This window comes from Engystomops pustulosus, chromosome 2 (assembly GCF_040894005.1).
Source record: "Engystomops pustulosus chromosome 2, aEngPut4.maternal, whole genome shotgun sequence".
Lineage (NCBI taxonomy): Eukaryota > Metazoa > Chordata > Amphibia > Anura > Leptodactylidae > Engystomops > Engystomops pustulosus.
The window spans coordinates 226257090-226282679 of record NC_092412.1 but is presented as its reverse complement, the minus strand read 5'-3'; the positions used below and the strand labels follow the sequence as shown (position 1 = coordinate 226282679).

Sequence of the window (25590 nt, the reverse complement as noted above, 5' to 3'; positions counted from 1 at the left end):
ATTTTTAACAGTCCTACTGCTACTAACATACACAAAGGTACAATCACACAGGTCTGTGAAAAATGGATTTATATTCCAGGATAGTAACAATGGTGGGGTAGGGGGAGTTTCCTCACACTGCCGTGTTCTTTGATCTCTGCATTCAAACTGTTCCACAGTACCTCCCCTGTAAGATTTCACACAGTCCAGGTACAATCCTGGAATATTTTTTTTTCACACTCCAGCACACAAAGGTTACACAGATCCATGAACGCTGAACATCAACTGCCGCTTTATATGGTTAAACGTATGGGGATCTGGAGTAGTTAAATGCATCAAATGAGATCTGAAGACAAGGCTCTACTGGAGGAATTATTTCCAATCCTTCTTATAGGCAGGAGGGGAGGATGTGAAATTTCTGAATAGAAAAATACACACAGCACATAACTGAACATGTATTTCTGATTGTTTTATGGTTTTGTATGTTATTAGAGCTGCATAAAATAACAAAACACCTTGAACAACTGGTTGGACACGTTGGATTTAGTTCTCCCTTTAGGCCACCTCATGGTCGTGTTTTGTGGGAAAGACAAAGCAGAACTGACAAGTTTTAGGACTTTTTTTTTTTGTTTATTCAGGTTTAATATTCACAATGTAAACAATAAATTTCCTCAACCACAGTATTTCTTGTAAAAGACAAAAGAACAGCGTTTGTACAAAAATGCCCTTAAAAAAAAAAACAATTGTGTTTACATTTTACAAAATAAAACTTGCTGAAGGGTGATCTGCTATGGAGAGTGTGTGTGGACCCTCCTCTCTCAGCAGAGGCCGGACTGGGTTACACTGACGCAGACAAGACATCCAATCAGATCACAAACCTTGTCTCCATGCCACATTTCCCTTCCGGTTATTGACGGTGCTGCATCGGACGCTTCGATTACCGAATCGGAAATGTTAACCACGTTTTGAAAGTAAAGGTAACGGTAAAAAGCTGATGTGTGATATTCCTGGTGGACCTGGATCATTTCTAAACCACTTGGCAGGCACATGATGCAGCAGGGTATAGGGGGCGCTATGGTGTAAAGCAGGGAGGAAAGTCACAGAGCCCCTTCAATTATAGGCAAACTATAACTACAAGACATTCAGTTCAGTAATAACCAGAAGGCCAGACTGTATCTCAGCCCGTAGTCATAGGATTATACCCGGGAGGGACGGCGATATCTTACAGTGTGGGAGGAGCTGGGACGGAACAGGCATCTATATTCAGAAGACATGAAAAAAGGCTACTTCGACCTGAAGTGCCTGTAGATCCAAGTATAACAACCAGGACTTTAACAATTGTCCTTTTACTCATGGGCGGGGCTCCTCCAGGCTTTTACTCATGGGCGGGTCTTAATATATGCTTCACCTAAATTATAAAGGGAATCTATCCAATCCCTTAAAACTGCAGATTGCTCTGGACATCTAAAAGGTGTAAGCAAATAATTTATCCACTTCCCGACAATGAATGTTGCCAAGCCCCTTCACTTCTTGCTCTTGGATAGACATCAGAGAAAAAGTGGAGTGTACAATGTGAAGAGCCCCGGAGACTTTACAGTAAGGCCAGGGATACAAGACTGTGGTTGGTCCCTGAATCACAGACCGTGTGTTGACCAAAGTTTAAGGATTGACCAAGCGTAGAGGACGGTAATAAATGATAAAGGGAATCCCTTCATCATGTAGTTCAACGGAAAGCAGGGACTCCTTGTATGATAGATCCCTATGATGGTCAGGGTCTCGTCCTCTACACTTTGGTTGTTCCATGAAATCTGACCAACGTACAGTTTGTTTTTCATGGACGTACACGTCATGTATCCAGGACTCTAAGCAGTTTTGAGGGGTCCAAACTCCCTTTACCACGTCCGTTTTAGTAAATACTTCAATCCCCCGGGGACCTAGGTAAATCCCACAGCCAATATGCAATGTGGGCAGATACCCTGAGTGTATAGGGTCGGGTCTTCTTGCCCCCTAGCCCTTGTACCCCATGAATACAACCCAAAGTCGCCTATGCATTTTAAGTGTCTGCCTTATGCCCATAGCAGTAAAAAATAAAATTGCTACATAAAAAAAAAAAAAAAAAAAAACACGGGAAATGATGGACAAGAAAACATCACTACATTGGAGGATTCCAGTTTGCAACAAATCTTGCTATAAAAAAACCCCCAAAATGTCAGTAAAAGTGTAATATATAGAGCACATATATTATATGTATGTAATTGTGTGGATGTTGCAGGCAACACATACACATATATAATATAGTTCCATGTCCTCACACGCAACGTTTTATAGACTGAACACAGTTTTCCAGGAAGGCCGAAACACTTTTGTCAAACACACACACACACTATGTAACATTTACAGGTTGTATTCGTACAGACAGGTAGGCAGCACTACATTTACAATGTGAAGTTACAGCAGGAACAAGTGGATCAGTAGAAAGAGGTGAAAGGCAAAAAATAAAAATAATGACGTAAAATGGCCATAAACTGGGACAGTTCACAGCATATTCAAGTAATGAAGGGTCAATCCCCCGTAGAGTAGAGCAACTAATAAGAGCACATTTTGACATAAAATTACAATATCCTTCACGTTCTCCCGTTTTACAGCCTTGGGTGGTAACGGGACAGATTCTCAATTATGGGATGCCTAATACTTCATTAAGACCTTCTCGTAAAAGGATAAGTGGCCACGTTGAGCAGGACAGGACGGTCTCCCTGAAAATAATGGGGGACCCCAGGTACCATCATCAAAAGATGTCGGCACCTTAAGACGTCTCCGTCCTAACAAGTCATCGTAGAGGCATCGTCTTGCTTTAAAAAAAAAAAAAGTAAGGTTTCTAGTGATATGTAAAAGTCAACAGCCACATGGCACTCGGGATCCCTACTAGCCGTCAGCATCTTTATATGCATGGCAGCACTGCTGACCCCCCCAAGAAAGGCATTAGGTACAGAATGACAGGGATTGAAAGGGGGCTATAAAAAAAAAATCTGAATAAAATTATAAAAGAACTTACAATTTTATGTAAGCTTTACATGCAGCCTACGGAGGTGGCAATTTCAGAACATAGCAAATAGCAGTAAACCTGGCTATAAACCTTGGACTATCCTAAAAACTTTTCACAGTTCTGAGAAAGAAAAAAGTCGTCTACCCTCAGACAAAGCATCAATCTAAGGTTATAAGGAGGGTGGGTAAACAATTTTGACCCCTTACAACTTCTGACAGTGGAAAGAGTAGTGTAAATCATACCCAATGTGATGGTTATTTGATTGAGAAATCAGGATTTATTGCCCAAGTGCTCAGGAGGCGGTCTCTTCCTTTGCAACAACCATTTTGGGTAGGTTTACGGTGCCCCTACTACATATATGGCACAGTCATCCATTAATAGGGGGTCAAAACTGCTTCCAAATCCCCTTTAAAGAAGCAACTGAAAGTGCGCCCGATTCCTACAACATTGACATACACGTCAGTCAGACACCGGGGCCCGACGACCATATAGGAACAGTAACCCCTGCTTTCACCTAGGATCTTTTAAAAACAAAATATTTGAGGTTTCAGAGTTTAAAAAAAAAATAAAAACACACACAATTATATTTATATATGTACAATGACTTACAAGTGTGCAGTCAGGAATTACAAAGGGAAGGAGGAGTAAGGGAAGCCCATACCTTACATGCATCGGGAACAATAGAACAATATGTCAAAATATATAAAATTAACCAATAAAGTGCACGTTCCTCACATATTACACCTGCCCCTTTATAAGAATGAAAAAAAAATAAAACAAAAAACAAAAAAACACTAAAAAAAAGTTCCATATCACATGGTATTGTATAGTGGATTGGTTGTTCTCTTCTTCTCATTGGTCTTTTTTAGTCTTCTCAAAGGGTGAGTTCTACCATGTTCGTGCTTGGGAGTGACAGATATTAGTGGGACCGAGGGGTCTAGTACCACAGGGGGGTGAATGTGCCCCGGGGAAACAGTCAATTCAGACTCAGAACCTGCTATACCCTGCTGAGCCAAACCAAACTCTTTGGCATACTGCACAAGAGGCTTTTCCACCGGCTTACTTATTACAACGCACTCTTCAGTTTTGATCTGTTCTACAAAATGTTTTGTGGGTTCCAGTCCCGAGGAGGCCTCTACTGAAAGGATACAAAGCTTCTCGGGTGGATCCTCAGATTTTACAGCTAAATCAGACTCGTAATTCCCTGGCACGATCCGAAGAGAATTCTGAAGCATGTCGGGATAAGTCTGATTATTATCCGAAGAGACAGAGTCCCTCTCCGACAAGTCGTCTTTAGAAAGTTCTAGACAGCCCAGTTTGGCCAAAGACGCCGAACGTTTCATCTGGGACGGAGTGGTGAGACCAGCTTGCCGAATCCGTGCCTCTATCTCCTTAGCTCTTTGTTTGACGACGCCGGGGTTGCTACTAAAGTCTTTGATGCTGTCGCTACTCGAACTATGGGGGAGGCCAAAAGAGAAGGAGGTAACGTCCAACACTTCACGCAATTCCCGTATATTCTCTGTCAGTCTGTTGATAAGATTGAGATCCTCATGGCTCAGCTGGGACAAGGCACTGTCTGCTTCCCTTTGCATCAACTCCCCAAGGCTCATGAAAGTGTCCCCTTGGTTCTTGTTACTTGTACAGTTCGACAGATTGCCTAATTGTTCATCAGTACTGGTGCAATCTTCAGTGACCCCTTCTAAAACAATGGTGCAGGGGTGACACTGATAATTAGGACTAGGTAAATCTACATGTATACTAGGACAGACTAGGCTGATGCCCTGTAGATCAGGTACAAGACGTTGCTCTTCCTGCGGACTCTCAGACATAAAACTTGCATCCAGTAGGCTTTCTGCTTGTGCCGAGGACCTGCCCGGAGCACTTGCACAGACATTTTGTAAAGGTGCTTCAGAAGATGGACCATGTGACTCTCCAGGACTTTCACCGCACTCCTGATGAGAGAGGTTATTGTCATTATCGTCATAACATTGAACTCTGAGGTCACGTTCTAGATCTTCTACTTTCTTTGGAAACGGTTCGGAACCATTATTCTCTAAAGATTCGGTAACAGGCGATGGGTTCTCCTTTCCTTGTTCTTGAACTTCAAGCTCTGGTGGATTTGTTTCTTGCGTCGCTTGTATATCCTGATGCTCGGATGATGGAGATGACTCTGTAGATGGCTCAGACCTGAGAAGTTCCGAAGAATCCAACCCTGTAACTTTAGTTTTGACCTTTTTGTCCTTTTCATTATCTGTAGCATCAAGCAAAGTGTCTTCAAGTTTATTTTTTGGAGCAGAATCGCTGAAAGCAGAGTCATTCTTGGAATTTTTTCTTGTTGGCACAGCGGTGGTGTGCTGCTGCTGCTCCTGCTCTTGCCTCAAGCGTTCCTCAAACTCCATGGTGGCCCTTCTGACGGAGCCTGCAAACCACTTGGGAGCCTGGCCGGGAACTCCCTGATGGTCATTCGCTTCACTCGAGCTTTCAGAGTCCTCCTGAGAACTTTGTTTGCACTTGGGTTCTTTACACTCCTCACTCTGCTCCTTGCCGATGCCTTCAGGCTCCCATACAGATTCAAGTGACAGGTCGTGGATTGTATTTCTCTTTGGTGCTTGTACTTGGCTAGACAGATTGTCTGTTTTCTGTTGGCACTGGCCTACTCCCTGGTTGAAGGACTCGATCTCTGTGATTATCTCTTTCACAGATATTGCATTTTCAGAGTGTGATTTCGGGAGATGATCTTGAACTACTGGTTCAGAGACCTCCTAAAAGGGGAGAAAAAAAAAAAAAGTATTTACTAATTTAATTAAAAAAACTGAATAATTCTATGAAGCATGGTGACTTTATGGAGCCAAAGATACATCCATTTAAATGCCTTGTACCAACTTTTGTTGTTATACCCCATCTACAGGTCCCAGCAGTAGGACCCCCACCGTTCTCATGTGGGAATGATACGTCGAACAGTCAACTCAACGTTCTGTCCAACACCATAGGAGTTACGTATATTGCCAAACACAGCGTTTAGCCATCTCCGCCAAGCTCATCCATCCCTGATGCATGCTTGAACAGATGCTTTATTCAATTTGTGAGAACAGGACCCCCATTATAGGGACTGGTTGGGGGTCCGATCTGGTTACTGATGAGACTCCCAGCTATAGCGCTCACACCGATCAAATTGTTAATCGCAGGACAGGAGATGATAATCAAACGTGGTACAATCTCTTACCAATATATGCAATATTTGCAATTGCAGTGAAGCCCCATAGCTACAAAAATAGAGATGTATGGTTTCAGTCTGTCTCATGTGGACATACAGGCGGTCCCCTACTTAAGGACACCCGACTTACAGACAACCCATAGTTACAGACGGACCCCTCTGCCCCATGTGACCTCTGGTAAAGCTCTCTGGATGCTTTACTATAGTCCCAGACTGCAATGATCAGCTGTAAGATGTCTGTAATGAAGCTTCATTGATAATTCTTGGTCCAATTACACCAAATATTTTGAAACTCCGATTGTCACTGGGGCAAAAGAAAAAAAATTGTCTAGAACTTCCATTATAAAATATACAGTTTCGACTTACATACAAATTCAACTTAAGAACAAACCTCCAGACCCTATCTTGTATGTAACCCGGGGACTGCCTGTACTCTAAAATAACACATAGCTTATTATATAACCTCATATTATCGGCCCAAGAATGTAGCAGGGTAATATAGGATAATGCGACCCTTCATAGGGTGTACTAACCTTTGGCTGCTCCTCATCTGTAGACGAATCTTCAGAGGCCTGTGGTGTGGTCACGTCTGCATTCGCTCTTGGTTTATCTGCAATGCTCTCATACAAGGGTGCCTCTGGCCAAGAACCTTTAAGGACACCATTTCTAACAATGATTTGGTCATCTGCTCGGGTGGTGGAGCATGTCCGTGGCCGGTTCTCCTGAGATAATTCGACAAACTTTTCCAGTGCACTTAGGAAATCGATTCTGTCCCCACTCATGTCCTCAGATTGGGAGGTAAAAGAGGACTGATCGGGGGATTCTGGTAGATCACCCGTGTGTGATCCAAGATCCCTTAGTGGCAGGAGATGGCAAGTAACGTCATTCTTCAGTGCATCCTTCTCCATGTCTTCTAGCGTCAGGTCAGGGAGCTCCGATTGACCGGTTAAGCTTTCAGAAACTGGAGACAAGTCTTCAAGCCTATCAGGTCTACAATTGTCCAGGAAGACTGAAGACTCATCAGAGCAGCATCGTACTGAGCATCCATTCACGGTGTTGAGATTTAGGATATCTTCTATTTGTCCAGTGTGATAGTCACAAGGTGTAAACTCATAGCGCGCTTGCGGGGTGTTACACAAAGAGACGCTAATGGGGCAAGATGGGTTACAGTTATCGGTGGGAGGTCCCAGTGTATAGGAATGATGCAGGTCTGAGAGCTGCTCAGCTGAGGAGGTGATGTCTTTTTTGCTCATTTCCATTCCGGTTTTGCCAATAGGTTCATGGTGATCCGACAGGTCGCTATCAGAGTGTGAGCGCCATAGCTTGTTGTGCCTCTGCTTGCTGCAAAATACAACAAAAAAGACAATTACCTAACTTACAACAGTGCAAAACTCTCAATATGATTAAGTTAACAAAATCTTTCCATTCATACTAAAATATGCACAGCTGGCTAGTAAGAACAGGGTCATCCGGGGAAATCAGAGGATTCTCCAACTTCATAATTGGCCCCAAGGATGCAAGAAGTTTTACAGACACTTTTACAATGTCAACAAATGGGATCGAAAGAGGGTGTCCCAATCGAAAGAGCGTTCATCTGAACAATGTTTCAGCCGCTCATCCACCCATGGTAAAGCAGCAGCTGACGAGCCATTACAGAGAGTTGGCAGGGATGTGGCTCTTGCTATTGTTAGGCTGTCAACTGACTTCATAATGAAAGGTACAAATGTGTCTGAAAAGTAGATTCTGGCAGAAGATTGTGTACATAGCTCTCCGCATCGTGACAAGTCAACACGAAATGCAAAGAGGCATCATATGAGTAATAGCCATGGGCACCTGTTGTGTCCGTCACTGCACGACCGACCAAACCTTTCCAGGAAGGAGACAAGTACACGGTGATCTCAGCTGTACAAGTTTACATGGAAATATATGGCGGACGATAACTTTATATATTTACTCATGGAGTAAGATTTCATCTGAAATGTGTACAAGCTGCTTATTCAAAGAAAAGTTAGCCAACTTTTCCATAGCAAATATTGCTATGAATCTGCAACAAAATCAGCAGCAAATCTGCTTGTATTGTATTATAGGAGGTTTTTTTCCCCCCAAATTGTTGTACAAAAAGACCCACTCTGCAAAAACCTGCAATGTGTGAATAAGGCTGCTTTGAATTTACACGGGTAATAATTTCCTATAAGTATAATGGTGATCAGGGGACTCTCACCAATCAGCAAGTTACCCATGTTATCCACCATCCTGTGGATAGGCAGAACTTTTTTGGTATAAAACTGCAGCACAACTGCCCTGTGTGTACATATATGGGAATTGCAGGCGGACAGCATCTGATATCACCAGTTTCTCCTCCATTACTTATTTGCATCCATATTTCACTAATCCACAATAAATACATGAATAGGAGACTCACCTTGCTAATAGAATGCCCTGATATTCCTCAAGTTGTTTCATGAAACTGGGGTTCGGTTTGGTAACTGTTCGCCTCTCCTTTACATAATCGAAGGCTCTATCCAGGTTCCAGCCGTACTCCTTCATAGCATAAGCGATCACAGTGGAAGCGGAGCGGCTGACCCCCATTTTACAGTGCACAAGACATTTAGCTCCATGTTTTCTACAAAGAAAGATATAACAAAGGGATATTATTACACTGTACAATGTTCTTCTGCCATGTTCCACCACTAGAGGGCATCACTTTGTCATGTAAGTGTGCAGACCTCCGGGCATGGATGGCAGCAGATTCATTATAACGCAACACTCGGGCACGTGTTTGGATGTTTAGAAATCAGTGATGGTACATCTGTTGGTGTTTTGTCAACATTAACACGAGAGCCGCATCTCCCGTTTCGGGACAACATGACACGGAAAAACTTCCTGCAAAAACATCCTCTCTGAATAATACTAATAATAATCAGTTAGGTGATACAGATCAGAGAGAACTGGATGTCAAAGACGCCTTTTACACATGGGAAGCTGCTCTCCAAATCTGGAGAAGCGTTCATTCTTTCATTGATGGAGGAAGTATGTCCAACAGAAATGAATAATGTGCAGGCTGAATGGATATGTATTGTCCCTATATTCCTATATGGACTTAAGAGCCCCAGGTCTTGCAATCACTGGGGGTCTCCGGGGGATATAGAATTTACGCTACTACATAGACTCTGTACTCACTTTGCTTTAGAGATGAATTTGTAAGTATCATTCCAATAGGCCAGCAGGTCTGTGCCTTCCTCGTCATATACTCGGATATTATGATATTCAAAAACTCCAGGAAAGAAGTTGTCAATCTCCCGTGTGACGTTCAAGATGTATCTGACCCTGGGGAAAGAGAAGAGGTAACCAAGTCATTCATGTTCTGACCTTCTAAACACAGAAACACATTTTGCACCAAATGCTGGAGCAGACATTGTAGTGCGAGTAATATGATACCAGGTGGTCAAGGGTTAAAGGTTAATGATGCACCCCCTCCCCTCTCCATAAGACATCTATTTTTTCACACGGCCCACCTTTCCCTTATGTGTTATTTTAACCTGATAATCTGAACTGCATAAAGGTTATCTCACAGGGTCGAGGAGAGAGGGCCGGGGCGCAGGGCCAAAGAGAGGGGGCCGGGTACGATATTCAATCAATTAACGGGGTTGCCCTGTGATAAACTGGGAAGCCCACTGAACACGAAACACGTTAGTTTCCCCTTCTATACCTGCACATATTTAGCAGTATACATGGAGGCATGTACTTCTCCTTACCCTCTATTTTGCAGATCTTCCAGATTTGAGGCGTTCCACTCTGAGCCCTGTAAAAATAAACACAATCTTGATTACTCTTACATCTTCTACTTAGTAATGACTTAAAGCTCTCCGATGATCTCACTCCAATTAGTTTGCAAGAATTCATCAAATTGTACTGCTAACTATTATAGCAAAACATCGGCCAAACCCCCTAAGGTAAAATAAAGAAAATCGCCTGCCATTTATTTACACTGCACAGGACACAACGGTGAAGGATAGAGGAGCCCCACAGTGAAAGGGTTAACCTTTAAAGTCCGTATCTGTTCCACTCAGCAGGAACAACATACAGAAACTTACCATAAGGCAAACAAATGACTTCACCATCTATACTGTAATTGGACCCATCTGAAAAGCCCTTCCCAGGGAGAGGAACCTGTCAGACCAGGTACATCCTCCACTCAGGGTCACGTTTTCACTGAACTCGCAGGAGGTTCTGCCCCGGGGACCACGGAGGGACAAAAGGCTGAACGCAGCTGCATCCTGGTGCCATACAGGCAGTAGCCCCACACTTAAAGGGGCACTACATTGAAAAATAAATTGGGACTTTCAGGACACAACGACGTTAAATTTCTGGCAGGATCCCCGGACAAGGCTGGAGGCGGCTAGTATATCTTATCTGCACTTGCTTTGTCCATTGTTGTCCAAAGCATCTGCATCCGGCTGAATGTAATGTCTTCAACGTGATAAAGCCATCAACACCTTGTTTATGCTGCATGCTCAGGGTACAAGCCATCAACACAGTGTGAACATATTCTTGTATAGTTTGTGCATCTAAAGCTTTTACTTTATTCCATACAACCGAACGTGTCTTACAAATTCCATAAACTTCCCTCTAGAACATCACAAAGTCAATACATGCCATGAAAAGGTCCAGTCCCTGATCCCCTTGATATGATGGAAGACTTCCAGGAGGCCATGGGGTCAGCTAGGACAATAATGTAAAGCACATGCTGGACTTTCACTGACCTTTATGTCATATCTGGGTACATGGGAGATGGAGTCTGGTCTAGTATTCGAGAGCATGCGTTTAATATTGGCTATAGCTTTATACATTATCATAGACTGTAAGCTCTTGTGGCCAGGACCCCCCACTCCTATTGTTCCATATGACAATGTAATATTACATTGTGTACATCCCCTATGACTTGTATAGTGCTATGGAATATGATGGCGCTGTACACAGATCATTATCTGCATCAAAATTCAGCTCCCCCGCCGCATTAGTGGAGGCCTCATGATAATATTAGAGTCTGTACACACCCTGGAAATACTTGTACACACTACAAGACACTAAGGTGGTATTTATATACTACCAGATCTATTACTATTAGAGGTGACATTGCCAGTGTATGCAGCTGCACAATGTATAGATGACAGGAGGATAAAATAAATACTTGTGGACATCTTTATTGGCAATTTATAAAAAGTTTTACCAAGTTTCATGGCCATTGTGTTTTAGACGACCTCCTCCGCCTTGTGTGATGAAAGGGGTATGGTGGAAAATGTGCCAAAATCCTGGCACAATTTTCAACTTTATGCAGTGTAATATTATATATCATCCAGCAAGAACCACTGTGATCAGCAGCAGGTTAAAGGGCTTGTACAAACTGAGGTAGTTGGATATGGGGGTAACAAGGTGATTGCTGAAGGTTCCACTGCTGGGTCCGCCATCGAGCATGGGGAATGGGGGTCTCGTTCTCACTAGTGGGTGGATTGGCAGTTTGAGCATGTGTCAATATCATGGGAGTGTTGGAAATTGCTGAGCACAGCGGTCACCTATCTCCGACAACTGGCAAGAAGAATAGAGCTGCCCCCACATACCAGTCGTCACCTGTATCCGGCCTTGCATTATAATCTTATGTACAGTCATTGCATATTTGCTGATGTCAGGACTTCCGCTCATTTTTGTTTCACCAGCGTTCCTTCCCCGGGGTACTGTTCATATGTTGGCAATAGTCCCTGGAAAGATTTGGGATGCATTCTCTCTACAGGGAATACGGGTTGTTGCCAAGAATCTTTCATACCCCCAATAGACCCGGCTTTGAAGATAGTCTTCCTTGCACAACAAAGCCTGCTGATCCCTGCGCAGTTCACTATCCTCCTGTTACCAGGGCTGGAGATCAGTGTCCTTGCAGTGTAAATAGTTTTACCTCCCCAGGGAGACTGCCGGTCATCCTGCATTAACCTCACACCCCCTTCTAAAACGCTATTGCCGGTTCCTGCTCTCTGAAGTGATAAAATAAGCCACAGGGATCTATTTTTTCAAAAGAAAGATAAGCAAGAACAGCAATGTCCTCTGCCTCCAGTGGCGGTAACTGAGCCATGCGGGAAAACCAAAATGATTGTATTTACTCATCTACATGTTATACTGTATAAGGCCGAATTTACACGAACATATGCCCGCCGGGCCGTAGCGATGGAGAGGAGGAGAGATGACCCCCTCCCCTCTCCATAGAAATGCACAGCGCACGGTGCCGCAAACATGGGGAAAGAAAGGACATGTCCAATCTGTTACCCGTGTAAGGAGCGGTACACTATGGGGGCGGATGTACAGGCGCAAGCTTGCTCCCATACGGTCGTGTAAATGCGGCCTAATACAGTAATATGATGCAGATGGGAGGGAGCTTGCATAAGGGGAAAGCCGCTTCCTTACTTAGATCTGGACTTTGGAGGAATTCAGAAACTAATGATTAATGAAACCAACGTATCCCCTAGCCAAAGGATAGGGTATAACAAGCTAATCAGAGAGGGTTTGACTGCTGAGACCCCCAGCGATCACAATAATGGGACCCCGCCATCCGAAGAACAGGGACCCCGTTCTCGCCAATTGATGGAGCAGCAGAATGATGTGCGATTCTGCTCCATTCACTGTCTTTGCAAGTACTGGAGATGGAGTCCTGTCACTACATCAATTAGTGAACACTAATGGTGGGGGTCCTCTTCTCATATTCAGTGGAGATCCCATCAGTCTGACCCTCATCGATCAGCTATTTATCATCAATCCTGTGTATAGAGGATAACTTGTATACTTAGGACAACCCCTTTGAGGATGCTTTTGAATGTAGAAACCCAATTGACAGAAAAGGTGTTGTGTCAAGATGCAGCAAATTGATCTTACACATACAACCACTTCCTCATAGGAAACAAAATAAGCAGATAATGTGTATATTTTGTCAACCGCAATTAAAGGAAGTGCATAGAATTTGTGAATTAAGTTTACACAATTCATAGGAAAGACTTGAGGTCAGCATTGCACAAATTAGTGACGTACATTGCTGAGCTCTGTGCCCGGACATACACCAAGAAGAGGAAGCACAGGGCTCAGCGAGGAGTCTCAAGATGTATGTGGCCGGGACTCTTAAAGAGATAACAGAAAGGTGCCCTTACCAGATACACATGGTCAAAGATTTCGGTGGGGCTATCCATCTGTCCCAGGATGACAATCATTTCATTGTCAATGAACTCTTTGAATTCTCTCAGGTTACACACCATCTGCATCTCCAGCTCCGTCCGAATCTGCAAAGCAGGAACATATATTGAATAAATTAGTATAGAAACAGGTGATGGATAAACCTTTAACACGGCTGTCAAAACCGTCACCAGACAAAGATAAAACGCAGCCAAATGGGTAGTTATATTAAAAGTGGCTGCAACAATGTAGGGTTTATATATAGGATAGGAGATAACAAGGTGATTGGTGAGGGATCAACTGCTGGGAAGCACGGATCATAAGAATGGGACTCCCAGCAATTCGGAGATATAGGAGTCCCGTTCTCACTAAGGGGTGAAGCCGCGTGTGTCCAGCTGCTCTATTCTTTAGTACGGGAATGAGGGGAAGTTGTGGAGCACAATGTTCAGCTATCTCAGGTACTCATATAGACAGTGAATGGCCATGCCTGAGATTGGCGACACTACAATAGTACTTGATGGGACGACAGGGCAGATGCTTATCCTCTTGCTCTACCCATAAGACAGAATAGGATCCCTGTTCTCTGGGTTGCTGAGGACTCGTTATTATGATCAGGGTCCAGCAGTCAGACCCTCACCAATCACCTTATCATGAGTGAGAGCGCTGTCGACTGAAGTGGCACGAAAGCTTATGGACACCTTTCCATGGTGAGAAAACCAAAATCTGTTGACTGTAATATTTCCTCACCTGTTTGGATGTGATGTTTTCAAGGTCCCTCTGCATCATGATTTCTCTTAATTTAATTTTTATCAAACGTTCTGTGCGTTCTCGCTCTGTCGGTCTGTAAGAAGGAAAGGGACAGCACTTAATTTTCTACATGTTATCAGGGGAACAGGTGCCGGAGTCCTAGGAGGTGAACATTCCCTATGTCCTATCCGTCAGTGATGTTCTCATGGCTGCTACACGATGGCTCATGTCTCCCCCACCTATCCAGGATCTGTTGAGTATCAGTCCATTTATGGTTCTGTAAAGTACTTAATCGCCACTTGCATTCCATTAACCTTGATTCCTGAAGCCTTATCGCCCGCAGCAAAAATAGCTCAACTAATCATCGCTGCGGTACATCTCTACAGAGGATAAAACAAGTCCTCTTGATGAAGTGCCCACTATAAGCGGCGATTTATTGACGTCAGCATGGTACAATGCGTCTCACCTATTATTATTATTTACACGACATGTTGTTATGCTCGTTACAATGGAAACACCAGCTCAAGAATATTCATGAAAAATAGCACATATAGACACAGATCGTATGACATCCTAGAGATTAGGCTACATCTATATTAGGAGTATTCAGAGATACAAAGTTTGGTCAAAGGGAGGAGAATGGTATAAAACACCAAAATCTCCTATAATTATATAATATGTATATAACATTACCCATGTCATGGCTGCAGCTAATCACAGGCCTTAGCTGACTTATGTAGAGCAATGCCAAGCTTAGTAACTAGCCGCTGCGATCACGGAGGTATACAAGGGCACCCTGCAGCCAGGTTATCAGAGATAGAGAACATCTGAGTCATAGAGGATCTATTTTATACCAATTTCTCCTACTGATTTTTGTATCCATAATAAAAATGCACAATGAAGGCGATGCCCTCTACAGGTGACAATGTGTGCTGCACGTCGACACTTACACATCGGTGAAGAGGACGGGTGAATCGGAGCGGTGGGACTGGACATCCTGCATAGCGTTCCATTCGTTGACCGACGTCTGGTCAGAGTTGATGTGACTCTCATAGTAACTAACCCATGTTAAGAAAAGGCTGCCGGGGTAGTAATTGTTGGCACGGGCTACCTCGCAGGCTTTGTGCAAGCTTTGCAGAGCAGACCTGCAAAACAACAAAGTTTCAGGGAGCTTTTAATGCAAATGTTATTAATATAAGTGACATAAATAGGGACTTGTTACGGGACTTACCACATGGCTTGAACAGACACTGGTTTAAATATGTGAATCCTGTTATCTGTAGATACGCTGAACCCCCTAAAAAAGAGTGGAAACAATTCTATGAAATTTACAAGCGATAGGAGGTAATAATAAGGAAGAGACTTGCTGCTAATACAGACAATTCATATGGACATCAAATACATTCCTGAATAAAAAGGACAAATGCAGGAACATGTGTTTACATTTACTGTATAGTTCCCGGTCTATCTAGGTCTAGACAACGGCTCCGATTTACATTATCACGTATTTTTCTGGAGTCTACAGCAAAACTAAACAACCAGCTATCACTATAGACAAGTAATTGGGATCAATGATGGGAGGTTTCAGGCAAATACTGCAAAAACTGACCACAAACCCATTGTTTGTGGCACACAGCCACCGGTATGTATAATTAGGGTGTTTCCTATGAGTATTTGGAGGCCTTTTAGGCAATAACTGCAACATAAAAACTTACCCATCTCCATCCAGGTGTATAAGGGTGTCACTCCACAAAGGAAGAACTAGGCCCATGGTGCAAGAACTACTAAAATACAAAAACAAAACAAACTGGTTACATACTGTACACATCGAGAACTCATCAATAGCAGACGTACTATACAGATGATCCATAAGACATATGAAAAAATATACACAGGCAGTTAAAATAGACTGAATTGGCTCTATATCTGCAGCTCCCATTTCCAACTATGCATTCAGAACTAGAGATGCAGGCAGAAGTAGCTCACAGAACCAAATGCAATCTGAAAGAAGAGATTCTTATCTTTAATATGACACCAAACCATGTTTCCAGATACTACAGAACTGAAGATAAAGACATCTGAATAACCATACCCCCTGCAGCCTCCAAAATGGGACTCATTTCAGGAAAAATATGACTCCACTCAGATTTCCATCACATGACTTGAGATTTTATATAATATATGGAAACAGATGAGATTATCCACACCCTGAAGTGGGGTTAGTAGTTTAATGGGGTAAAATCTGGTTCCCTTTAAGGTTTTTGTCGTTTAGGAGGGCTAATGTGAAATGCACCATATTCCTCTCGTACATCACGCATCGCCGCTTTCTGTTGTCCCTAATGACATGTCAGGATGACTACAGAAGACGCCCGCTACACCTCTTGCCGTGGCGGCCTATCATTTATAGTTTACAGGTCACTGGGCTGTCTACACAGATTTAATAAACCCTCGCTGGTCTCCAGCTTTCATAGCGACGCGTGTCTTGATGTCCTGAAGAAGTCATTTACTTGAGTCGCGTGTTCTGTGAATGTGATGAGTCCATGGAAAAAAATTTAAAAAAAACAAGGCATCTCATGGCGCGAGGGATATTTTTAGTGAGAACTGATTAAGGAAACCTAGCAACCTACCCAGAAACTTGTCATAAATATTGAGGCTTGTAAGCCCAACGAAACCTGACCTGTCGATCTAAAAACAGCTTGGCTTCTATAAGCAGTTCTCCGCTCCAAAACTGTCAGCGCACATAATGGACATCCTTTAGGCTACAAAGCCCAAGGTGTCCCCTATATTTAGGCACAAGCTTCAAAGGAACATGCCAAGGTGAAGGCAAAGACTTGTGCCTCCTGCACTTCTTCAGGATGGACTCAACTCTGAAGACCATCACTGCTTGGAGGTGTTCACCACTTATCAGCCATCATACAAAACCAGAAAGTGTTTTTTTTTTTAAAAAAACTTTAGAACTGGTAACTGGCCGAACAGGTCTATTGTTTCACCAGCAACTCAACGCCTGACAAGTTGTGGACAGCGGCGACCTGAAGAACTGGATACAGGTGCAGCACAGCTGGTCCAGCCTGGGTCGTGGGACATACACTACACAGAAAGCATGCAAAAAATCCAGAAAATTTTTTTTTCAAGATCGTGGAGATACCAAGTCTTCAAATATCCAGTTCCAAGAAAATATGTAAGGAATTAATTATTTCATGGGACTTCTTTACTATAGTTAATATTTAGAAAATTATTTGCCAGTAAAGTTTATGTCAATGCAATTTGTAGGGGTCTAAAGGCCCAATGTACCCCCGTCACACCACCAAGATGGCCGAAGCAGCCAGTCGCGCATGGCCGGACTAAACCGGTCATCTCTATGGAACTGATGCACAGGAGAGGAGCGCTGCTCACCCCTTCCTTTCTCCATAAAGAAGCGACCGTCCGGCACTGTAGCAGATAGGACATGTCCTATGTTTTTCCGTGCATGGTCATGGTCATGGCGTCCAAGAGGAAAAATATCTGCGAAAGTATCACTGCTCAAACCAATCATAAGAACAGGACCTACAGCAAGTGTGGCTTCTCACTAACAAACATGCGCCATTCTGTCCAGTCAATAGTATGGGAGTACTGCAAAAGGCAGAGCACAGCACTCCACGCTCTCCACCACTTCCATTCACGTTCTTTGGAAGTGCTTGAGAAAGCCGAGCACTGTGCAATTAAAGAAATTCCCTTAAACTGGAGTAGCAGGATACATGCTCAAAATATCGCTACACCCTTAGTGAAAACAGGACCCCCAACACAAAACGTACTACTTTAGCGGCGGGGGAGCATGCTCGTCCATATGTCCATTCAACAGCATAGGAGTGCAGGAATACTAAGTACAATGCTCTGGTGTAACCCAGCACACCCATTCCCTCTTTAAGGGAGTGCAGGAAGTAACCGAGCGCTGTGATGTGCAATTTCAGACATTCCATTACAACTGAATAGAGCAGCAGGACACGTGCTGGAACTGCTGCTGGGAACGGGACTGTGACACCACTGTACTACCGAATGGAGCAGCAGGGTGCATATTCCTGCCGCTACACCTATTAGAGAGAATAGACCCCCATTGATTAGCTTCCCATCTTGTGGATAAGGGATATTATAACATACAGACACTTTTTTTTGTATTTTGCGCCATTTTTGAATCCTACTTATTTTTCAACAGAAAAATGCTTCCATATTTTACTTTCCAAACAGTTTATGAAAACATAACAAAAAGAGCCAAAAAGTTATTATCAGTCTCTGATACATTGTTAAGTCTCCCTCTACACACAAGATCCCTGGTTTTACAGCTTTTTGTACACAAGAGGAGAAAGACACAAGGAAATAAAAATGATCGATCCCCACCGAGAATCCATTGGTGACTAAACCTCACATGCGGCTCTGGTGTCAGAGAAGAGGAGGGGAGCTGATATTACACCATGTGCCGGCGGGGTTTCAAAACAAGCAGCGAAATATTTTCCATAGTAACCGGACTACAAGGCTATGAATAACATTACACTTGAGATTCTTGGCATAGCACTTCCCTGCTTTCCCACTAGCTGCTGGCTGGAAAAATGGATGAAAGGTACAGAGATTCCAGCTGCCAGAGAAAACGGGAAGTCAAAAGGAAAAATCAAGAGCAGAGGGGAGAGAAAACACAGTCTTTAAGTGTGAAATCTGGGTGGTGTCACAGGGGAAAGTACATGGTGCCATCCTGACAAGTCGGGATATATGACTAATGGACAATAATAAGGGCCCAGAGGCACATGCTATGTTCACCACGGTCTGACTACCTACCTATAACCCCTGCACTGGTGTTTGCAATCAGACAGCATGTAGGACCTAAGACCAAGACTGACCTAAAGGCAGAACCATCTTCTGGGCCCCCCTTACATAGCAGAAAACTCTGATATCAATCTGATATTGATAGCGTAATTAATCTGAAAGGGGTTTTACCAAGTTTGTATGTTATCCCTTATACACAGGATAGGGAATATCATGCTGATCGGTGGAGGTCTGACTGCCGAGACCCCCACTAATCACGAAAACAGGACCCCTAGCAATCCAAACAATGGGGGTGCTCTTCTCACCAATGTGTAGAGCAGCAGGTCGCAAATACATACTGTCACTGCATTAATTAGTATGGAAGTGTCAGGAATTGCAGAGCACAGCGCTGTGGTATCTCCGGCACTCACATAGACAGTGAATTGCAATTTTGGAGATACTTGAGCTCAGCAATTTCCCCATGCTCCTATACTATTAAATGAAGCTGCAGGACACATACTACATCAATTCGTGAGAGCAGGACCCTACTTCTCTGAATTGCTGGGTTGCCGTTGTCATGGCCAATGGAGGGTCTCACCAAATGGACCCTCATCATCAGATTGTTATCCCCTAACTATGTGGATAGGGGATAACACGCAAATCTGGTAAACCCCTTTTAGCATAGGCTATCAATATGGGGGCCCCTGAATAACCACCAATACAGCCCATGATAAACATTTATCTGTCCACATGAGAGGTGATACATCTTTGATCGCTGAAATGGTGGTCAATCATGACCACTTCTGGTTCAGTCAAATATAAAGAAGGGATATCCAATAATGGAAAGTTCTTGCAGCCACCATCAATGTGGAAACATGTGTTTATTGTTGCCTTACCTGTCATTGCATGGAAAATCCATCCCCAGGACAATGCTCTCCTCCGTGTCCTGCCTCCCGTTTGTCGATACGACAACCATGTAACGCGTCCGGTTCTGGTAGGTGCTTTCTAATTTTACGGCCTAAAACAAACAAACAAAAAAAAAAACCATATGAAGTTATTACTCGCAATATCAAAAAGTGACAACATAGTGAGTAAACCTCGACTGACAACTGGAGACCTAATGTGCCGAGTACATACAATGGTCAGGCCAGCAGTGTACTGAAGCAGAAAGCGTCTCACAAGAGGCGAATATCCTTCTAACGTCACACAAGGAGACGCCGCCCCCGGCCGCTGTACACACTGTTACACCACACGAAAAGTACTGCCAAGAGGAACTAACAAGTCCTGGCGTCACTGAAGCTTGGTGGAGGAGCACTCATCTTTTACATCTATAATTAAAGGAGATTTTTTTTTTTCATGCGGCAGAAAAGGTGGTGGTGGGTGGGGGGTGGAGGTAGGGGGCAGCAAATTGTTAAAATCCTTCCATTAAAAGTAATGTATGCCAACATCCACCACTTTCCATGGCTGCCTTCCTTATATTGTCCTGGTCCTCAGTGTGCTCCACTATCTGCACCCATCCTGTGTGAGCGGGCAGTGCCAACCATCTTTTGGTGGAGCGGGTGCATGAAGTAGAGCACAGCAGGACACACTTATACACAGCTGGTGCACCCCTTTAAAAAGTCTACATTTGTAAATGGGTCCCCTTTTGAACGCAACCCCTGTTTTGGGTCAATCTCATCCCTTCCCTGCTGAAGGTTACAGAGTGCTGTAGTGGTTGCAACTCTTTGGCTGAAGGCATGGAGGGTGGGTGCAGATACAGGAATTCCTGGAGGGTGGGTGCAACTGTTCTTTGGTGGCCTGGAGGCATGGGTGGGTGGGTGGGTGCGTGCAACTTTTCTTTGGTGACCAAGAGATTGGGTGCAACTATTTATTTTTTGTCTGGATGGGTGAAACTTTTTTGTAGTTGGATGGGTAGGCACAACTTTTTTTTTTTAGTTTGGATGGGAGTAACTTTTGGGAAGTGCATTGTTACACGGCTTTAAGTTTTAAAAAAACACATTGTGATGCTTTATTATCCCCGAGCCAACAACTGTATACGGCGTAGCAAGCCCTGGCCAAGATTAGATGCGCTAGGATAAACCCGTGCAAGATTTACACAACTGCGGCTGGACATGGCTCAGATGTACGATCCCGCCAGGAAGAAAAGCGCTTCCTGAACAGTGTGCCGTATCAAAGAGGACATCTGCACCGCCAGGAGACACCGCAGGGATTACAGTCCATTGTATTCTCACACTCTGTGCTGCGTGCCCAGTCAGGGCTGACTCTGCAAGAACACAAGCGCAAGCGCTGCCAAGTCCTCAGGAGTCGGCACTCCATGTGCATGCGAGACCAAGACGACAACTCACATCACAGACAGAAAAATCAGGAGAACAATATGGATCCATCAACGTCTGAGCTAAGCCTGATGGGCTGCGGCTTTTCAAATCTCAAAAGGTGGTTATAATATATTAGACCTGCAATACAGGACACGCCTAGTGATATAAACACACAATAAATGTGAGCACATTGTTCTCACTCATCTGCCAAGGCACATCAGTAGTTAAAGGGGGGGGGGGTATTGGGTATTGGCTCTGGAGATCTATGTAATCATAGCTTTGGGTTTGTAATTCACATGGTAAAAAAATGCATTTGTATTCCAGGGTTGCAGCTGGACTTGGTGCATGGATGGGCACGATATCTCAAAACTGTTCCAACAGCTCCTCTCTGCTGTGGCAGCTTCTATTTGAATGCTATGAAAGTTACTCAGAGGGGAGGGGGATGTGCTGTGTTCAGTGAAGAGATTTCCCATGCAAAGTCCAGCTACAATCCTGGAATATAAATGCATTTTTCCTCAGTCAGACAACTGATCTTTAAGTTTATTTGGGTAAAGTGCATCATACTAAATAGCTAAATTAATGATACCCTTGCTTGTAAGTGTTCTGAATGGGGACGGGGAATAAGCTAATCCTAAATACCTCTAGCAGCAGTTGTGAACCGAATGACTGATATCAGGGAGTAAAACAGAACAAGCATGTTGGATCTCAACACTCCCAGATCTTGGAGGGGCTAAACACAAGGTTTACTGGTCAGCAGGGTCCCAGTAACAATACATCCCTGTATATAGTGTGTTCTATAATCTGTGCCTATCACACATTAAAGGGGCTGCAGCTGGCCCCATAAGCGGAGGAGACGGAAGAGAAATTCCTAGAAATCCACAGTCATTAGATGACTATATGTCGGTGCAGACACTAATTGGGTGAGAAGTAAATAATATGCCCACAGCGGGGAAAGATTGCATAGCGTGTGCGGGGTCTATCTGACGTGACCGGTCTGGGTGATTGTAGAGAAGAAAATGATCACTTTGAGAGGGAATAGAGCAATTCTCATGCCTAGCAACATGGGAAGCCACGCAAACTAAACAGCCGTAACCAGCAATTCACAGCAATCAGGGGAAGTATACATCACATCTGCCGCTCACATCATTTTTCCCCTATATATTTGCAAACTTAGGTTCCTTAGTTGCTTGTTTATAGCCATAAAAGTTCCTGTTCCCCTTGACATCTGCCTTACGCTTTGAGGCACTTTTTGGTTCACCCCACAAAATTCTCAGGATGTGGACAGCTTTCATCAGACCTATATATATACATATAGAGCCACCTATATACCGAAAAGGCATCTATAGCCTAGGAGGGACGTGTACAAGTGTCACCTGAGCCACGCACTGCCCTGGTAAGAAGCCAAATAAGGATTGTAGCTGTGGTTATCAATGATAAAGGATTATGGATACAGCGCAATAAATCTGCATAAAATGCGCAAGATTTGTTATGTAACCCCTTCACGACTATAGGGGTCATATTTGCACATGCCCCCTACAGATACCAGGTGTATACATGTCATAACAGTGGATCATATCTCAAGAACCAAGGCACCCAAAACACAATTCTGGTGTCATATTAAAGGGGAGAATGTTAGATTGTGTTGAAACAGGACCAGAGATATTTCAGTGTGTTAAAAGTTATAATCAAGAGTTAAGATCTTTAGCAGTGGATCTCTCCATTTCATCTAAAGACAATAGGATCTTAAAAGGGGAGATTATCCGCTTTAAATTGGATACCAGAACTGTGTTTCTAAGTGCCATCTAAAAGAAGAACAGAACTGCAAATATTGACCTGGACATTCAGGCACCAATGACCCTCCATGATGTTTGTCAATGAAAAAAAAAAACCCCTACCTTTTCCAAAGTATTTAAAGGGCATCTACCACCAGGATGAAGGACTGTATGCAAATGAGCTTGAGGGACTCCAGGCTCCATAGCCTGTTAATGAAGCCTGGAGCCCCTCATTTGAATACAGTCTTTCATCTTGTGGCCCATTTACATTATTCTAATTCATCTAACAGTAGCTGATAAAGAAACACCTATGGAAAATCCCAGAGGGTGTGGTGCTCCAAAAGACATCTATTCTCCAGGTGAGCTCCTGGTGCCACGTGAGAGACTTCAAAGCCTGTTATTTTATATGGGAAGATCATATGAATGTGGACACCCTTCAGGCAGATATTCCTGTACGGTTTGTGCTCATAAATGAGATGTTCGGAGCGTTTCCACATGCCGTTCTCAAGATATCATTAAAAGGGGATGTACAGGAAATACAAGTTTTCCCCTTCCCACAATATCATGAGAATGGGGGGGGGGGGGGAATCTATTGTACTTACAGAGGAATAGAGAAGGTGACATCCTGTCCTTCAGAAATCAACTTTTAAAATCATGCTAATAAGCAAGTAAGGCTCATGGTAAGGGGGGGGGGTGTTCCTACTCTCTGGGTAAGGTTATAATCAGGGAGGTGAGGGGGAATTGCTGAGAGAGTAGAGGGGAGGGCGAGAACAGTGTAATAGCCTGTGAAGCTAAAATACGGAAGGGTTCTGGTAACACCCCCAAAGCCCCTCTGGCTCAACAGAATCATTTGAATGTTGAAGGAGGAGGCCATGGATAACAAATATAAGTGTCCCTCCTGTAAACCAAGAAAACTGAAGGGCTGATCAATGTATGATGTTGTGAGGGGGTTCTGAGCCCAGTTGTGCAGAGTAAGACTGGAGCAGGTGTCACAATTGTTCAAATGTCTATGGGGTGCTCATACTAGTGAGACACAAGGGGCATCTAGTAGATCAAGGTAGTCCCAGCAGTGGGGGGACTAATGACCGGACGTTTATTACCTACCTTGTGAATAGGGAATACAGGTTTTTAATAGGAGAACCCCAAGGAATGTATGTCTAAGAATTTCATCTGCCATATAGACTCACCAAGCGGATGTTATCCTCAGGTCGCAGGAGTGTGAACATGGCTTGTAGGTGTTGCTGAAGGTCCCCTAAAAGTAGAGCACAGAGAGCAGCGTTATACCAGGACCATTCCACTGGCAAAATAAATGAAATAAGATAAAAAAAACTGGTATAAAATACACATAACAGCCTGAACCACAAGGGAAGATATTTATTTTTTAGGCAGACTATAACCAAATAATATTTTAATAAAAAGTGTAAAAGCAACAAGTTCAATAATGTTTTGTGTTCAAAACAATCTACGGCGATGATATCTCTAGTAACTTTATTAAAGGCTACAAGGTCATTGGAAAGGACAGAAACAGAGCCAAAATATTCCCAGGGTGAGGCATGTGTAGAATGGAGAGCCGGCCGCGTGAGAAAAAGTATCTATAAGTGGCCTGGACATTGCACAATCGTAAGACTGTGTATCCTTAGGGACGGGTCAACCCGGAATGGATCAGTGCATGTCCCTGGTTTACATGCAGCACCAGAATTATTACTGTACATGTATTATTTATCCTCTAAAATGTTGACTATGGGCGATAACCACCCTGGATGCGGTGTCTAGAGGCAGAAAGTGATCATCCAGTTGAGGAAATGTATTATAAAATGATATAAAGTACAGTATCTCCCATTTCTCAGTGACCTGAACACTAGATGGCGCTACATAACGTCAGGCTTTGGATACAGACTTGTTTGTCAGGACAATAACCTCCCTTGTGTGTAAATATACAGAGATATTATGGTCCCAGGAGAAAGTCTGTCTAATTTAGAATAGTTATCCAATTATAGAACATCAAAGGAGAAGCCGGGATTATAAATAGAGCGATTCTGCCGACAAAGTCCAGGTGAGCACATCCCGGATTTTGTAGTCATTGTCTTCAGAGTTGACAATGTAAAGGGAAGGCCCTTTGTGCGGTGTCGCTGGCTGCGCTGTATTTTTCCACCAGGTTGTGTATTGTTGGGTCACACAGAAAACAACTAAAGCACATGAAGAAGAATACCGAGGGAAAGTACAACAAAAATAACACTGCAATTTTCCTGCAAAACCAGTTTCTGCTGTGTTTATAGCTCTGAACGATCATAATATAACTTTACTCTACTAACCCATTTCTTAAAGGTTGACAACCCCTTGAAGGGGTTATAGCCAACATTTTAATACAGATTAGATCAGTGTGGGCCTGACTGAGACGCGGCAATGGTAGAGGCATCTATAGAAAAATCTACCTTCAAAATGAATAATGATAAACCAGGGGCACTCACTCATAGATCCAGACACAGGGACTGTGGTAATCTTCTTATATTTGTAATCTTTGGCCTCTTTCCGTCTAAAAGCAAA

At 43.5% G+C, this 25590-nt stretch overlaps 1 protein-coding gene across 3 annotated transcripts in view; it reads right to left on the bottom strand.

The window, feature by feature from the left end:
- Positions 1-598: 598 nt before the first annotated feature.
- The window catches only part of SSH2 (slingshot protein phosphatase 2), a 148812-nt gene continuing 123820 nt past the window's right edge, over positions 599-25590 (bottom strand). For all 3 annotated transcript variants that reach the window (XM_072138348.1, XM_072138350.1, XM_072138349.1), the window contains 12 exons: positions 24234-24298; positions 19856-19977; positions 15905-15973; positions 15421-15486; positions 15140-15334; positions 14190-14283; positions 13421-13549; positions 9992-10038; positions 9417-9563; positions 8659-8859; positions 6770-7577; positions 599-5784 (listed from right to left, as the gene is read on the bottom strand). In XM_072138348.1, coding sequence (XP_071994449.1) covers positions 3835-5784; positions 6770-7577; positions 8659-8859; positions 9417-9563; positions 9992-10038; positions 13421-13549; positions 14190-14283; positions 15140-15334; positions 15421-15486; positions 15905-15973; positions 19856-19977; positions 24234-24298 — 3893 coding nt within the window. In that variant the 3' untranslated portion in view covers positions 599-3834. The remainder of the gene's footprint in view (positions 5785-6769; positions 7578-8658; positions 8860-9416; positions 9564-9991; positions 10039-13420; positions 13550-14189; positions 14284-15139; positions 15335-15420; positions 15487-15904; positions 15974-19855; positions 19978-24233; positions 24299-25590) is intronic.